This window comes from Pan troglodytes, chromosome 23 (assembly GCF_028858775.2).
Source record: "Pan troglodytes isolate AG18354 chromosome 23, NHGRI_mPanTro3-v2.0_pri, whole genome shotgun sequence".
Taxonomy (NCBI): domain Eukaryota; kingdom Metazoa; phylum Chordata; class Mammalia; order Primates; family Hominidae; genus Pan; species Pan troglodytes.
Window position 1 is genome coordinate 31,794,409 of NC_086016.1, and position 15,773 is coordinate 31,810,181.

The following is a 15,773-nucleotide window of genomic DNA, read 5'->3' on the forward strand; positions in this document are numbered from 1 at the left end:
GATCTCCTGACCTCGTGATCTGCCTGCCTCAGCCTCCCAAAGTGCTGGGATTACAGGCATGAGCCACCGCGCCCGGCCGATATATTCTTTAAAACAAGAGTTGTTGGGACAAAGGATGTGAGCATTTTGCATTTTGCCAGGTACCACCAAATTGTTCTCCAAAAAGGCTGTACCTGTTTATATATGCCTGTCGACAAGTGTTATGAGAGTGTCCCACCCCCCACCCCCAGTCTATCCTCAACAATTGTTTTTATCAGTCTAATTTTTGTAATCTAAAAAGTGAAAAGTTGTATTATGTTAGAATTGCCATTCCCTTGATTAGGAATTGGTCATGTTTTCATTAGCCTTTAACATTTTTTTCTCTTCTTCAAATCAGTTTCCTAACACTTTTTTTTTTAAACTTAAGTGCAACATGCATATGGAAAAGTAGACAAATTATAAGTATACAACTTGATCAATTATTGTAAGGTGAAAACACCAGAGGAAGAAATAACCTATGTCTCCCTACCCCCAATTCCCCTTTCTTCCTCCCCAAAGGCAACCAGTCTCCTGATTTTTAATTCCAGATTGGTGTTGCCCATCTTAAACTTTGCATTCTGTTTTTTGTGTCTCCTTTTACTCAGCATCATGTTGTCAGATTGGGGTTTGTGGCATGTGGCAATAGTTTTTTCATTTTCATTGCTGTATAGACTTCCACTGTATTAGTATATTACAAATTATTTATTCATTCTACTAATGATGGACAGTTAGGTTGTTGGGTTTGTCCCCTGAGTTTTGCTATTACAATAATGGCAAACAATTTCCCAGAGTAATTGTACCAATTTACGTCAATGTGCGTGATTTCTGATTTCTCCACCTTTTCACCAACACTTGGCGTTCTCTCAGGCTGGGTTTTTAAAAATTCATTGAGAGCATTTGGAGATTGGAGAGAGAAGGAAGAGGACAAGGTCATAGGGAGACTTGAGTTAAAATATTTCAGTATGATACCTGTTTGGGAGTTTTCTGCAAGTTATTGCTACTTCAAGAGCTTACTTTAAATTATAACTTAGATGAAGGTGACCTGACTTGGGTTTTACAACCCAGATAACTCTTGCCCTAACCTCCAACAATACTCAGGAAGCTTGCAGAGAGAGCTGTTTCATTTCCAGAACCTTCCAGGTAAAGAAAGTACACAAAGGAAAAGCAAGAACTTAAATAAAATTCCAACACCCAAATCTGTTTGAGGGTAGAAGATAACATACCACACAGTCTTGTTGAATTACTTGAGATGAGTTTACTGTTTACCAAGGGCAAGGTGGGAAATTAAGGCCAAGAAACTCCGTGATGAGTCTGTTCTCTGACTCTCTTTTGATGGGGATGGGAAATTCTGCTTGACCTCAGGGTGTTTAATAGACTCAGGGCCGGGCAGAGCTTTGCTAGTGTCTGCTGTGGCTTTTGTCTTCTGGCAGCAACGTGGCTCTAGAGGAATGGCAGGGTCAGAATGCTTGATTTGGTGCCCACCCGCTCTCCACCCATCTCACTGAGCTCCAATGACAGTGTCTTCCGTTCTCCCCACAGGGATGAAGCTGAAATGGAATATCTGAAGATAGCTCAGGACCTGGAGATGTACGGTGTGAACTACTTTGCAATCCGGGTGTGTTGAAACCTCTCTGAGCTCCTTGTGTAGTAGACAGAGACTGAGTGAGGGCCAGACTGCTAAAATGGTTACTTCTTCATTCCAAGGCGATAGACTCTTTTATGGTTCTGTGGTAAAGAAGGAAAGAGGAAGGAAAGAGAGGTCTTAGTGCCTAACTTTCTATTTTTGGACTTCAATTAGATCATAGGTAATTAAGTGTCACTTGAGCCTTGGGGGACTTGGACCTGGTTCTGCTCTCAGCAGAAACCTGTTTGAATGCTCTGAGTGTAAGATTTGATTATTTCTGGCTCTGTGAGATCTCAGTCCACAGGGAGCACTTGTAAGTACTTCTCCCCCCAACACACACCCCACCCCCACCCCCACCCCAGGCACTAGTAGAGTAGATCTGCCTTTATAGATTACTGATTTGTTTGGGATTCTCACTATGAGGCTAATTGGTTTTCTATTCAGACTATTAATAGTCTGCTGTCTGCTGGGAACCCACTGCTTCTGCAGGGAGAGGCATTTGTGTGCAGCCCAGATCTGGGCCTTTAGAATGTCTTTCTCCTGTGGGTCAGTATCTGGATGCAGTGTATAGGCAGCTTCTTACAAAGGGATGCATGCGATTTGCCAAAGCATTTCACTACGGACTCCAAACTGCAGATGAGTAGATGTTAAAACAATGAGGCGGGTCCACCTTTATTTTCATAGTCATGCTTTGCTTTCCCTTATTGGGTTCCTACAGTTGTTGTATTAAATTCAGGTAAATTGAAACATATTTTAAATATTCTAGGATAGCTTTCTACTTCATTTGTATTTTGTAAATACAGATTTGTATGGATTACACTGCATAAGAAAATAAGGCACACTTAAAGTGCCTAAAAGATGCTCCATAATAGTACAGGAAGTTCTTTTCTAAAGTTCTGTCAGTTTGTATTTGCTAATTGCTTGGTTTCTTTAAGGTCAAACTAATGTAACACATTTCTGTGGTTTTGTCAACTCCTCTTGCCCCATGTGCTGGCCACCTAGATTCTAGAAAACTAAAGTTTTATAATCCTCAGAAAACAGTTTTTTGGTTTTTAAAAATCTTTTTTGTTTTTTAGAGGTGGAGTTTTGCTATATCACCCAGGCCTGCTAGGCTCAAGTGATCCTTCCACCCCAGCCTTCCAAGTAGCTGGGGTGTATCACTGTGCCTGGCTGAAAAAGTTTCTTATTAGGGAATATTTCTACACCAGTCAGACTAATGGATACTGTTTTTTGTGTGTGTTTCCTATATTGAGCAATAGACAAAGCTACTGGCTATCTTAGTGTCTTTTATGTTAAATTTCCTGAAATCTCACCATTAACTAAGGAAGATGTATGCTTAAAACAGTTTAAAAGGGGCTGCTTGAGTCCCCACCTCTCTCTCTGTTTAATCTCTAGGAGTGTTGGAGTCATAATGGTAGGAGGCAGAAGGCTGAATCTTTTTTTAAAAATTTAAACTAAATAGTCAGAAACTATTTTCTGACTATTGACACACAATGAAACATCTAATTTTCCAAAATGTACTGCAGATTTAAAAGTACAAAGCCTCACTTCTATTAATGCAGTAGCTTTCATGGCTTTGCTGACGAGCAGAAGAGTCTCTCATGGTTTGGTGATAGCACCTGACTTCAGGATGTTAGGAGTAAAAAGATTTATGCTGGAGTGCTCACTCCTCAGTCTGATATCTGCTGTTAGATGGGTACTTCTCTTCACAGTCCCAGTACCTTCTCAGTTTGCAGACCTGTTTTTCTGCCCTTGAGTCTTGGTTCAATTTCCATTATCGTCAAGGGGTCAGGAGCTGTAGTATCCTTGTGCAGCGAGTTTCCTTCCACTCCAAATGAGGGCTAGACCACAGCACTGGCGGGTGGACCTTCACGTGAAGATACAGCCACTCAGTCCGTAGCAGGGTCAGTGCTGTGGGAGCCCAGGGCACCCGCCGCGGGCTGCTCTGACTGCTGGCCAGGACCGCTGTCAGGGGCAGAGCATAAGTACGGCTTTTAGACAACTTTGTTGATGAATAGAATTCTTTTTGATATGTATTTCTCATCATGCAATTATTAAAAATTTCAAACTTACAGGAAAATTGAAAGAATTTTTCAGTGAATACCCATATATATGCACAACCTAGATTCTACAGTTAACATTTTACCAGACTTGCTTTATCACATGAAGACTACATTTTATCATAAAATGAGACCATCCAGCCCCAGGCACTGAAAATTTTCTTTCTAGTAGTCCAACAATGGTTTCTTTAAATATAAGAAATCATTAAACCTATGGGTTTTTTTGTTTTGTTTTTTAATGAAGTCTCTCTTTGTCGACCAGGCTGGAGTGCCGGGGCGCCATCTCAGCTCACTGCGGCCTTCTGGGTTCAACCAGTTCTCCTGCTCAGCCTCCTGAGTAGCTGGGATTACAGGCGCGTGCCACCATGCCCGGCTAATTTTTTTGTGTGTATTTTTAGTAGAGATGGGGTTTCACCATGCTGGCCAGGCTGGTCTTGAACTCCTGACCTCGTGAACCGCCCGCCTCGGCCTCCCAAAGTGCTGGGATTACAGGCATGAGCCACTGCTCCCGGCCTAAACCTATGGGCTTTAATTCTAAACCTATGATAGCCTGCTTATTTAACCAGAGGGAACAACACTTATGTTACTCTTCCTTTAGCCATCGAGCCAGTGACAGAAGCCCTCAGTGATTGTTCTGGGGGACCCAGAAGTCACAAGAATGGAACAGTTTTGCTTCTGCCTGCCCCAATTCAGAAAGCTGAAATCTTCTTGGTTTATAAGACAGCTGTGACTTCTGTTGGGACCTGCTGAAACTTGTCACATGTGACAGTGTGTGCCAGATTCTTTGGAAGGTTGAATAAAATTTTGAGCCTCAGCTGGCGCTTACAGTAGCTGTTCTTATTGGATCCACAGAATAAAAAGGGCACAGAGCTGCTGCTTGGAGTGGATGCCCTGGGGCTTCACATTTATGACCCTGAGAACAGACTGACCCCCAAGATCTCCTTCCCGTGGAATGAAATCCGAAACATCTCGTACAGTGACAAGGAGGTAGGACATGTGTGTACTGCAGATGCCACTAGTGGCCCAGGGGTCCAGCAGATCTTTCCCTGTCTGCCCCCCTCGCTGGAGCCTCCCCAGCCAGGGTATCTCCTTGTTATTCATAGAATCCTTTAATTCCCAGGCTTTGAGGGTGTGGTTGTTGATTTTCGAAGTCTTTACAGAACAGTATTGGCATCAATAACCCCACTATGACTAATAGGAAACTGGGAAGCTCAACTGGCCAGGGAGAAACCCCAAAGAATAGTGAACGAAAACAGTAACATTTTCTTATTACTTGGCTTTCTATTTTTGTCGATACATTCTCTTTGTATGCTTTCTTTTCTTTTTTAGAGACAGGATTTCATTATGCATGCCCAGACTGGATTTGAATCCTGGGCTCAAGCAATCCTTCCACCTCAGCCTCCTGAGTAGCTACTACAGGTGTGCGCCACAGCACCTGGCTTAAATTCTCTTTGTATTTTAAGTGTGGTCTTTATTGAGCTTTCTTTCTGTGTCCGGTGCTTGATACATGTGGCAGAGAAATACATATACACACATATATTCATGTGGACATATGTGTGTTTTGTGTGTGTATCTCTCAGTAATGATATAAATAAGTATATTAGGTTAATATGCTTACAAGAATTCCAAAATAATTAAGGTTGAATAACTTAGATAAATGCTCTTAGAATTTAAATATTTCCATATAGGGTGGTGACTTTTACCAAAAAGGTCCCATAATGTATAATCTTATGTTTACTCATCCATCCATTCATTCACTCATCCATTCATTCATTCTTCATTCATTTTATTTTATTATTATCATTTTTTGAGACAGGCTCTCATTCTGTCACCGAGGCTGGAATGCAGTGGCAGACAATCACAGCTCACTGCAGCCTTGACCTCCCTGGGCTCAGGTGATCCTCTCACCTCAGCCTCCCAGGTAACTGAGACTACAGGTGTGTGCCACCACATCTGGCTAATTTTTTGTAGAGATGGGGTTTTGCCACATTGCCCAGGCTGGTCTTGAACTTCTGGGCTTGAGCAATCCTCCCACCTCAGCCTCCCAAAGTGCCAGAATTACAGGTGCGAGCCACTGTACTCAGCAGTTCTTCATTAATTTTAAAGGAATTACTGAGCATCTGCTTTGTGTTAGATTTCATGGGGGAAACAAAGATGGAGAAAATCCAGTCTTAGCATTCAAGGAAGTCAAGTAACTACTCACCTGCTATAATAAATAAGTGCCGTGGAAGAGACATGATGACAACGAATGTAGTCTTCCACATACAAGCACATTCACCCTGACCGTCTGAATTTAATCTCTATAAGAACACGGCTGTAAAGGCAGGGGCTGTGTTGTCAATATCTCTGTGTCACATCAGGAAGCAGAGACACAGAAGGATCAAGTGACCTGTGTCTGAGTGAAGTAGCAGAGATTAGGAGCCGGAGTTGCTGATGCCACAGCCCCCGCCTTTCAGGGAGGCCCAGAGGCTGAGTCCTGAGAGCACAGGGGCACTGAGGAGAGGGAGGCTCCACTCAGTGACCTCCTGGTACCTGCACAGCCAGGACACAGACTAGAGAGTGAAGAACAGGAACAGCTTATGTTGCTGCCTGCAGAGCCCCAAACCTGAGCATATTTCCTGTTTTCTCTTTTTTCATGGCAACTCAAGGAAGGGAACACCAGGCCCCTGGTTTCCAGTATATGGTTGGGATCTACTCAGCCATGCTTGATAAGACAGACTGAGCCCCTTAATTCAAAACATTCTGACTTTGAAGTTTTTGTTAGTAGTTAGCCCAGGAATAAGCAGTTAGGTATTTCTTTTTTAAAGTACTTAAATTGAAAGTTCCACATGACATAAAGCTGTATGTGTGCCACCGTATGGTAGTTTTTCATCTCCCAATTTCATAAAGTCTGTTTATTGCACATCCACACATTTGTGTGCTAAAGGCTCCCTAAACACCCGTTCTTCAAAGAAGCCAAGGATTGAAATCTCCCATAGTATGGCCTGACACAGTAAACTCTAATATGCCCTCTCCGGGGGACAGGCACCATCATGTTCCATCAAGTCAATAACTCATGCAGTAAGCAGACCCCAAGCTGACTTGACATAAAAGAAGTAGTCTTGGTAGTTATGCATGACAGCCGTGCTGTCAAAACAGAAATGGTAGTTTATTTTAAGTGATCCATTGATTCTTTGTGTACGCCCTGGCATGGTGCAGAGCCTGCGGTTTCCCCACTACTTGTGGTTTCCCACTGACAGCTCCAGGGTTGGACAGCAAAGCCAAAAATAAGCTCACAAAATTCATGAATAGCAGCCTACACAAGAGCAACACTGCTTCTAAGTTAACTTGGCTTAAAGCTAAACAAAGGATCATTTTCTGTCCTCAATGTACTAACCCCTTCTTGGGCAATATAACGTGTGAAAGAAATATATCTTCCCAAACATATTTATCTGCTTGGCAAGTCTTTCTTGGGAATGGATATCCATTTTGTAAGTGCATCTTGGAAATCTAGGATCTGTTTGGTCTATCGGGAGTGGTTGAGAGCAGCAGCCATTTGTTCCTTGCAGGCTTTCCTGCTAGTGGTCTAACCCTAGGTTCTCCTACCAAGCCACCACCCTGTCTTTATCATTCATCTTTCTCTCCATTTTGATTTCAGCATCAAGAACTGTTTTCCCTTCTACTATAGTCCATTTTTTCCCCATTTGATTCTATTAACAGCTTTTACCAAATTATTCCCATGTTCAGAAACCTGTGGTGAGCACAGGTATCCTGTCACATCAAACCTAAACCCTTCTTTTTTTTGAGATAGGGGTCTACTCTGTTGCCCAGCCTGGAGTGCAGTTGTGCAATTACAGCTCACTGCAGCCTCAAACTCTCGGCCTCAAGCGATCCTCCCGCTTTGGCCTTCCAAAGTGTTGGGATTACGGGTGTGAGCCACCATATCTGGCCACCTCTGACTTTTATTCTCACTGCCAGCCCCTACACCCACCCCTTCCTCCCCCCCAGGCTAAACCTATTATATCATCTTAGTCACCAAAAAGCTAATACACACACACACACACACACACAGCTCATTTCCCTGTCTCTACCTTATTTCTGGTTTTGCCCTGTGCAGAATGCCCCTTCACCTGCCTTTTAGCTACCCTGTTGGATTCTTCTTCTAAGATCAGCTTCACTCTCTCTTGCTTATGGTGGATCTACTCTGAACCTCCACATATTTGTGATTTGTACCACCCAATGAAGCACTAATATTTGATGTGATTTCTTGAGTAATTGGCTGTTGTTAGCCTAGTTCCAACTAGATGGTGAGCTTCATGAAGGTGGGCCCATGCCCTCGACTACAGTAGCCCTCCAGTGTTGGCCTCAGGGTTGGGCCCATTAAGGATGCTTATTTTAGGTTGTCAAGAATCCTTTCCCACACTCATGCCTAAGATGGTCTAGAGAGCGTACCTTTAGGGTCCTGAGCTTCCACAGCCTGAGACTTGGTGCTCCTAATTCCCTGAGGTTTAGTGCCTGGATACTGGGAAGCCAGGACAAGGCATAACTTCATGCTGGTCTGTGGCCAGTGTGGTTGCTGCATTTGTGGAATTTCCAATTGCTGGTAACATTCCAGGCTGTCGGACTGAAACTGTGTTCTGCTTCATTCTTCCAGTTTACTATTAAACCACTGGATAAGAAAATTGATGTCTTCAAGTTTAACTCCTCAAAGCTTCGTGTTAATAAGCTGGTAAGTTGAGATCCTGGTTTTCATTACTGATAATGGTAGCTTTTCTGAGAATTGAATACTTCTTTTTAAAGGATATCAGAGTGACATCTTGTGAAGTGTAGAATGGTATCTCACTTGGCGCATACTTTCTGTTTAGCTTAAAGAGTTAAAACTAAATTATATCATGAAGAAGTTTTTTTTGTTTGTTTTTTTTTGAGACAGAGTCTCACTCTGTCGCCCAGGCTGGAGTGCAGTGGCAGTGCCATCTCGGCTCACTGCAACGTCCGCCTCCCAGGTTCAAGAGATTCTCCTGGCTCAGCCTCCCGAGTAGCTGGGATTACAGGCATGAGACACCATGCCCAGCTAATTTTTGTATTTTCAGTAGAGACGGGGTTTCACCATATTGGTAAGGCTGGTCTCGAACTCCTGACCTCAGGTGACCCATCTGCCTTGGCTTCCCAAAGTGCTGGGATTACAGTCATGACCCACTGCGCCTAGCCGATGAGGAATTTTTAAAAAGGATTTTTAATGCAGTATTTCATACATATAAAAGGATAAGTAAGTGTAACATATGAATTATAAAGAATAACAAAAGTGAATAGCTGTGTACCCACAACCCCACTTTAAGAAATAGCACAGTCCTGGCCGGGTGCGGTGGCTTACGCCTGTAATCCCCACTTTGGGTGGCCGAGACGGGTGGATCACAAGGTCAGGAAAAAAAAAAAAAAAAAAAGAAAAAGAAAAAGGAAAAAAGAAATAGCACAGTCCCAATACTGTTGAGACCCTTCATGTTAACACCCTGCTGGTCTCTCCTTTCCCTCTCCCCAAGGGTGATCACTGTTTTGAGTTGAGTATTCATCATCCTCTTGCTTTTCAACAGAATTTTATTTCATATATGGCAAAAGAAAAATACCATTCAATGTCATGTGTTTATGAAATTTATCTAAATGCTGTCAAGTATATATATTCTTTTGTCATTTTCCTTTTCCTTTTTCATTATTTTTTTGAGATATATCTTTGTTGATGCTTAAAGATAGTCTGTTCTTTCTCACCTCTGTAGCACTCTGATATATATTTTTCTGATTCTTCTGTTAATGGATAATTAAGTGCTTTTTACTTCTATACTTTTTTTTTTGAAATGGAGTCTCACTCTGTTGCCTAGGCTGGAGTGCAGTGGCACAATCTTGGCTCACTGCAACCTCCGCCTCCCGGGTTTAAGCAATTCTCCTGCCTCAGCCTCCTGAGTAGCTGGGATTACAGGCGGCCACTACCACGCCCGGCTAATTTTTGTATTTTTAGTAGAGATGGTGTTTCACCATGTTGGTCAGGCTGGTCTCGAACTCCTGACCTTGTGATCTGCCTGCCTCGGCCTCCCAAAGTGCTGGGATTACAGGCGTGAGCCACTGCACCCAGCCACTTCTATACTGTTTTAACAGGCTGTTATGAAAACTTTTGTATCTGCCTCCTGGTGCACATAGGCAATAGTTTCTTCGGAGTCTTGAGTATACTGGGCTAGGTGGGGTGGCTCACGCCTGTAATCTCAGCACTTGGGGAGGTCAAGGCAGGATAACTGTTTGAGGCTGGGAGTTCAAGACCAGCCTGGGCAACATAGCGAGACCCTGTCTCCAAAAAAATGAAAATAAATAAAATTTTTAAAAAATAAAAAAGAGGGCCAGGCACAGTGGCTCAACGCCTGTAATCCCAGCACTTTGGGAGGCTGAGGCAGGCAGATCACCTGAGGTCAGGAGTTCAAGACTAGCCTGACCAACATGGAGAAACCCTGTCTCTACTAAAAATACAAAATTAGCTGGGCGTGGTGGCGCATGCCTATAAATCCCAGCTACTTAGGAGGCTGAGGCAGGAGATCGCTTGAACCCAGGAGGTGAAGGTTGCGGTGAGCCGAGATCATGCCATTGCACTCCAGCCTGGGCAACAAGAGAAAAACTTCGTCTCCAAAAAAAAAAATAAATACATAAAAATAAATTAAAAATAGAGTTTAGAGTATATACACAGGAGTAGAAGTACAGGGCTCGGTATATGTTTAAATTTCAAAATTATGACACATTGTTTTCTAAAGAAGGTGAATCGATTTTTACAGACCCAACAGTAGTGGGTGAAATTTCTTTTTTGCTATCCTTAATACTTGTATTATCAGCCTTTTAAAATTTTTGCCAATCTTGTGCATCTAAAATGGTATCTCATTATGAAATGAACTTTTTTTTTTGAGATTTTGAGATAGGGTCTCACTCTGTTGCCCAGGCTGAAATGTAATGACACGATCATGGCTCACTGCAGCATGGACCTGCCCAGGCTCAGTGATCCTCCCACCCACCCTCCCCAGTAGCTGGGACTACAGGCACACACCACCATGCCCAGCTAATTTTTTGTATTTTTTTTTTATAGAGACAAAGTTTTGCCATGTTGTCCAGGCTTGTCTTAAACTCCTGGGCTCAAGCAATCTGCCTGTCTCCCCTTCCCAAAGTGCTAGGATTACACTTCCCAAAGTGCTGAGCCACCAGGCCCGGCCAATTTTTTTGATTTTTTTGTGGAGATGGCGTCTCACTATGTCACCCAGGCTGGTCTTGAACTCCTGGGCTCAAGGATCCTCTCACCTTGGCCTCCGAAAGTGCTGGGATTACAGGTGTGAGCTACTGCACCTAGCCTGTTTTCTTTATTGGCTATATCTTCCAGTTTGTTGCTCTTTTTCTTTTTTTATGTCTTGACAATAAGAATTTTTAATTTTAATGTAGACAAATATATAAATTTTTTCCTTAATCACTTTTTGTGTCTTACTTGGCATCTTCTCTTATCCTATGATCATAAAGATATTCTTCTATATTGTCTTCTAAAAGTTTCAAGGGCTTAATCTTTGCATTTAAGTATTTAATCCTTCTGGAGTTGATTTTTGTGTAAGGTGTAAGGGAGGGATACAACTTATTTTTTTCCACATGCATAACCTGTTGCCTCAGCCCAGCTTACTGAACGAGCTTTCCTATCCTCCCTGGTCTGCAGAACCACATCTTGATGTAGGAGAGTAAGGTGCACCCAGAAGACATGGTGAAGTGTCCTCCAGTCCTCTCTTCATTTATGATTTTTATCTCCAGGCATATCTGAGGCACCTTCATTTTGCATGTTTCCAGAGCTGACAGCACTAGAGGCCACTAGTAGGGCTTTGGTGTTTCACTCTATGCATTCATCTTCACGTTTACTGCTACCTGCAAGAGCTCAAACTGCTATGGCACTAGTGGGCCAGTAGGCAGTGAAGTAAATTTGTGGATATTAACCTTTTTGTCTGCTTCTGTGGCCACAGATTCTCCAGCTATGTATCGGGAACCATGATCTATTTATGAGGAGAAGGAAAGCCGATTCTTTGGAAGTTCAGCAGATGAAAGCCCAGGCCAGGGAGGAGAAGGCTAGAAAGCAGGTGAGCACAACCTTGTTTTAACTGATGATGTCACTGTGTGGTCAGTCCTCGCCTGGGAGGCGAGGAGTGGTCATGGGCTGGCAGGAGTCTTTTGGCCATGGACATACCTGCTCTTGTTTTATACCTTTTGGATCTTCATTTGCCGATGCCTACCTGGTGGGATGTCAGCTCTGGAAATGAGGAATAAACCCTAATAGCATATCTAAAAGAAACATCTCTAGTAATTTCTACGCTTGGAGAAATTAAGTGTGATTAACACCAGTTTGGGATGAAATAGCCAAGAGTGCATGCATCTATCCGTCCGGCTAGCTAGCTTGCTTTCTTTTTTTGCCTGTCTGCCTCCTTGTGCAGCCTTCTCCTTTTCTAATTAGATGGTGATAGAATGCCAGGTGGCATTTCAGTGCTTGTGGCTGGAATGCTAATTTGACTCTGGCTGCAATTCCCCACTGCAGGTCAGGCCTTATGGCATGTCACCTGCCCCAGGAGGTGCCAGGAGCATCTATCAGCAGACTGGATGATCTGCATCATTGTTTTCTACTCATAAACCTTCTCTGCTCATGGAAATCCACACAACTAATTTGGGCCTTACTGCTGAGAATATCAATTGTGTTTTTGGATAAACTACTAGATAGAGTAGCAGCAGCTGCAGTTGGCTGCCCGCAGGACTTGCAAGCTCAGAAGTGTAATAATTAGTCTGTGTGCACCTTTCTGATTTGGATACATTGGAGAGGCTGGTCCCAGCCCTAGGATTTAGAATGAAATTCCCAGTGTGCTTTCAGCTCTCTATCTCTTTGCTTTCTGAGGTAGTGGGCCACAAATGTGTTCTTTGGGATGCTTTCAGGGTGATGGGATGGATTTGTTGGACAAAGAAATCCTACTGAGCCAGTATGGGGTCATAGTGGCAGTTTCATGAAGAGCTCATGGCAGTGGCTCATCCCTATAACTCCAGCACTTTGGGAGGCCAAGGCAGGAGGATCACTTGCCTAGGAATTTGAGGCTGCAGTGAGCTATGATTGCACCACTACATTCCAGCCTGAGTGACCAAGCAAGACCCTGTTTTAAAACAGAAGCAGAAACAAAATACCAAAATAAATAAATAAATAAGTAAATAAATAAGAAGGAGGAGGAGAGCTTTCTTTGACCTTTTTCTTAGCAGAGCAAAGCTTAGAAGTAAGAAATCTGAAAGTGTCAGGGAATATGCAGTCTGCGGGCCCTGGCAGAGAATAGCAGGAACACTGCAGATCGGCACTGCTTACAGCACAGCAGAGCCACAAACCTGGCATCTGGGCAACCACAGATCAGGTGGACAGACACTGACCTTGGAGCCAGATCTGAAATTTAGAATGTGAGTAAGTCAATGACTTACCTTCCAGACCTCAGTTTTCTCATCCATCAGGTGAAACTAATGATATACCTTCTCCATCTCAGATGAAGGGACGTATATTACACCTTACAGTCTTTGTATGCAGTAAACTTCTTTTGTGAATAGGAGGTCCTTTATATTGGGGTAGAGGTCTCAGGGAAAGTACAGTGCCAGGAACTGAAGGAGATTACCTGGCTTTTTTTTTTTTTTAATAAGAGGGTCTTGTTCTGTCACTGAGGCTGGAGTGCAGTGGTGCCATCATAGCTCACTGTAACCTCAAGCTCCTGGGCTTGAGCAATCCTTCTGCCTCAGCCCCTCAAGTAGCTGGGACTACAAGTGCATGCTACCACACATAGTTAATTTTAATTGTTTCGTAGAGATCAGGTCTTGCTATGTTACCCAGGCTGATCTCAAACTCCTGGGCTCAAACATTCCTCCTGCTTCAGCCCCCCAAAGTGCTAGGATTACAGGCATGAGCTGCTATGCCTGCCTGGCCTGACTGGGCTTTTTCTTTCTTTCTTTCTTAGTTTCTTTTTTTTTAAAAGAATTATAGATATGTAGTAAGCCACCTTATGGAAATTGTAATATGATGGAAATTAGAGAACAAATTGGCCAAGCTTTTCATTGACTTGCAAGGAGAAAATTGGAGAAGAACTTTCACTGTTTTATTGCTTGTCTTTGCATTATCTTTTTGAGCTTGTGTGTGTGTGTGTGTGTGTGTGTGTGTGTGTGTGTGTGTGTGTGTATTTGGCTTAGGATTTAGAAAAAGCAGCAGTCTTAGAAACCTTGTATGACCAGAGTGTGGGATAAGATTGAAGCAAGAAGTAATTAAATGTGCTTTAATTATTTAAGGCAGAAAATAGTGCAGTGGTCACTTCTGGGTTCTGCTTTTTGAACTCAGTTAGTACCCTGGGATCACAGAGGAATGGCACTGTCTTGTGCTTGTTCCCTTTATTAAGCTCAGCATGTGGCCCAATTAATGCAGTGATCCAGAAGGCAAGGGAGGCAGTGGTGGCTTTGTACTGTTGCCTTAAGGACAGGGGGCTGTGTTCCCCGCCCGGCTCCCTCCTGTCCTAGGCCTGGCTCAGGAGTTGTCTCCACATGAGGCTGTGCAAGTCTGTGCTGTGGCTGTTGCAGCTCCCCCCTGTGAAATACAATGTGTGAACTATTGATGCATCATGTAGAATGATTCCATCTTCTCTGTGGGTCAGAGGCAAGAGTGGAGCTATTGTTGATGAAATCAGAGATGTGAGAGGGGTCCATGTGGATTAGAAATGATGAGATGGCTTACCTGCCCAGATGAGAAAGCTGCTTATTTCTGGGGCTCTATCTGAGGGAGGAGGTCCTGCATTGCATCCCATCAGCCACGGGGCAGAGCCACCTGGGGTTTCCCAACAAAAAGCAACATTGGCAAGGTAGCCATTTCAGTGCACCGTGTATAAGAATGCCTCCTTCTGCCAGGCGCGGTGGCTCATGCCTGTAATCCCAGCACTTTGGGGGGCCAAGGTGGGTGGATCATAAGGTCAGGAGTTCAAGACCAGCCTGGCCAATATGGTGAAACCTGATCTCTACTAAAAATACAAAAATTAGCGAGGCATGGTGGCGGGTGCCTATAGTCCCAGCTACTCGGGAGGCTGAGGCAGGAGAGTTGATTGAACCTGGGAGGCGGAGGTTGCAGTGAGCCGAGATCGTGCCACTGCACTCCAGCCTGGGTGACAGAGCAAGACTCTGTCCCCTCCACCAAAAAAAAAAGAATGCCTCTTTCTATCCGGGTCAAGACTCAACAGGTTTTTGTTGTTTGTTTGTTTGTTCATTCACCACTAGACTGTTTTTCAAGTGGCACAGCTTTCAACTCTGCAACTGGTTTAGAAGGACGGGGTGGGGGGCAATAAGAATGACCCTGGCTACCTAAAGGAAAGTGAAGGAAAAAGGTCCCAAAAGGGGAGACTCTGGAGATGGGGCATCTTTGGGCCCTTGTGGCACCCTAGGTCTCGAGCCCTGTGATTCAGTGACTGTTTTTCTTCACCCCTCGCAGATGGAGCGGCAGCGCCTCGCTCGAGAGAAGCAGATGAGGGAGGAGGCTGAACGCACGAGGGATGAGTTGGAGAGGAGGCTGCTGCAGATGAAAGAAGAAGCAACAATGGCCAACGAAGCACTGGTGATTTCTGAGGGGCTGGGGTTCCAGGAGGCTACTTGGGGACTTCCTTGGCTTTTCTGGAGCTTGGTCTCCTGAAAACCATGAGTTAGCAGCGTTTGCTTTGAAATACTTAATTTCAGCTTTGAAAAAATCAGTGCCTTTTCTTTTCACCTGTGTTGGCAGAAGCAGATTTAGGTTGAGCTTATGTGCAGCCAAACTCCACTTTCACCACGAGGTTGCCTTTACAGCAGGGCTTCTCAGCCTGGGCACTACTGACATTTGGGGCTGACCATCCTTTGCTGTAGGAACTAGATCCCAGTAGCAGCACCTCACCCTCCATTTGTAACAATCCAAAACATCTTCAGACATTGCCACATGTCTCTTTTTTTTTTTTTTTTTTTTTTTTTTGAGACGGAGTCTCACTCTGTTGCCTAGGCTGGAGTGTACAGTGGCACGATCT

The 15,773-nt window shown here is 43.8% G+C and overlaps 1 protein-coding gene across 11 annotated transcripts in view; it reads left to right on the top strand.

Annotated features, from left to right (window-relative positions):
* NF2 (NF2, moesin-ezrin-radixin like (MERLIN) tumor suppressor) overlaps positions 1-15,773 on the top strand; it is a 97,804-nt gene that overhangs the window by 55,800 nt on the left and 26,231 nt on the right. For all 11 annotated transcript variants that reach the window (XM_016938924.4, XM_016938923.4, XM_016938922.4 and 8 more), the window contains 5 exons: positions 1,558-1,633; positions 4,555-4,689; positions 8,336-8,410; positions 11,700-11,813; positions 15,212-15,334. In XM_016938924.4, coding sequence (XP_016794413.2) covers positions 1,558-1,633; positions 4,555-4,689; positions 8,336-8,410; positions 11,700-11,813; positions 15,212-15,334 — 523 coding nt within the window. The remainder of the gene's footprint in view (positions 1-1,557; positions 1,634-4,554; positions 4,690-8,335; positions 8,411-11,699; positions 11,814-15,211; positions 15,335-15,773) is intronic.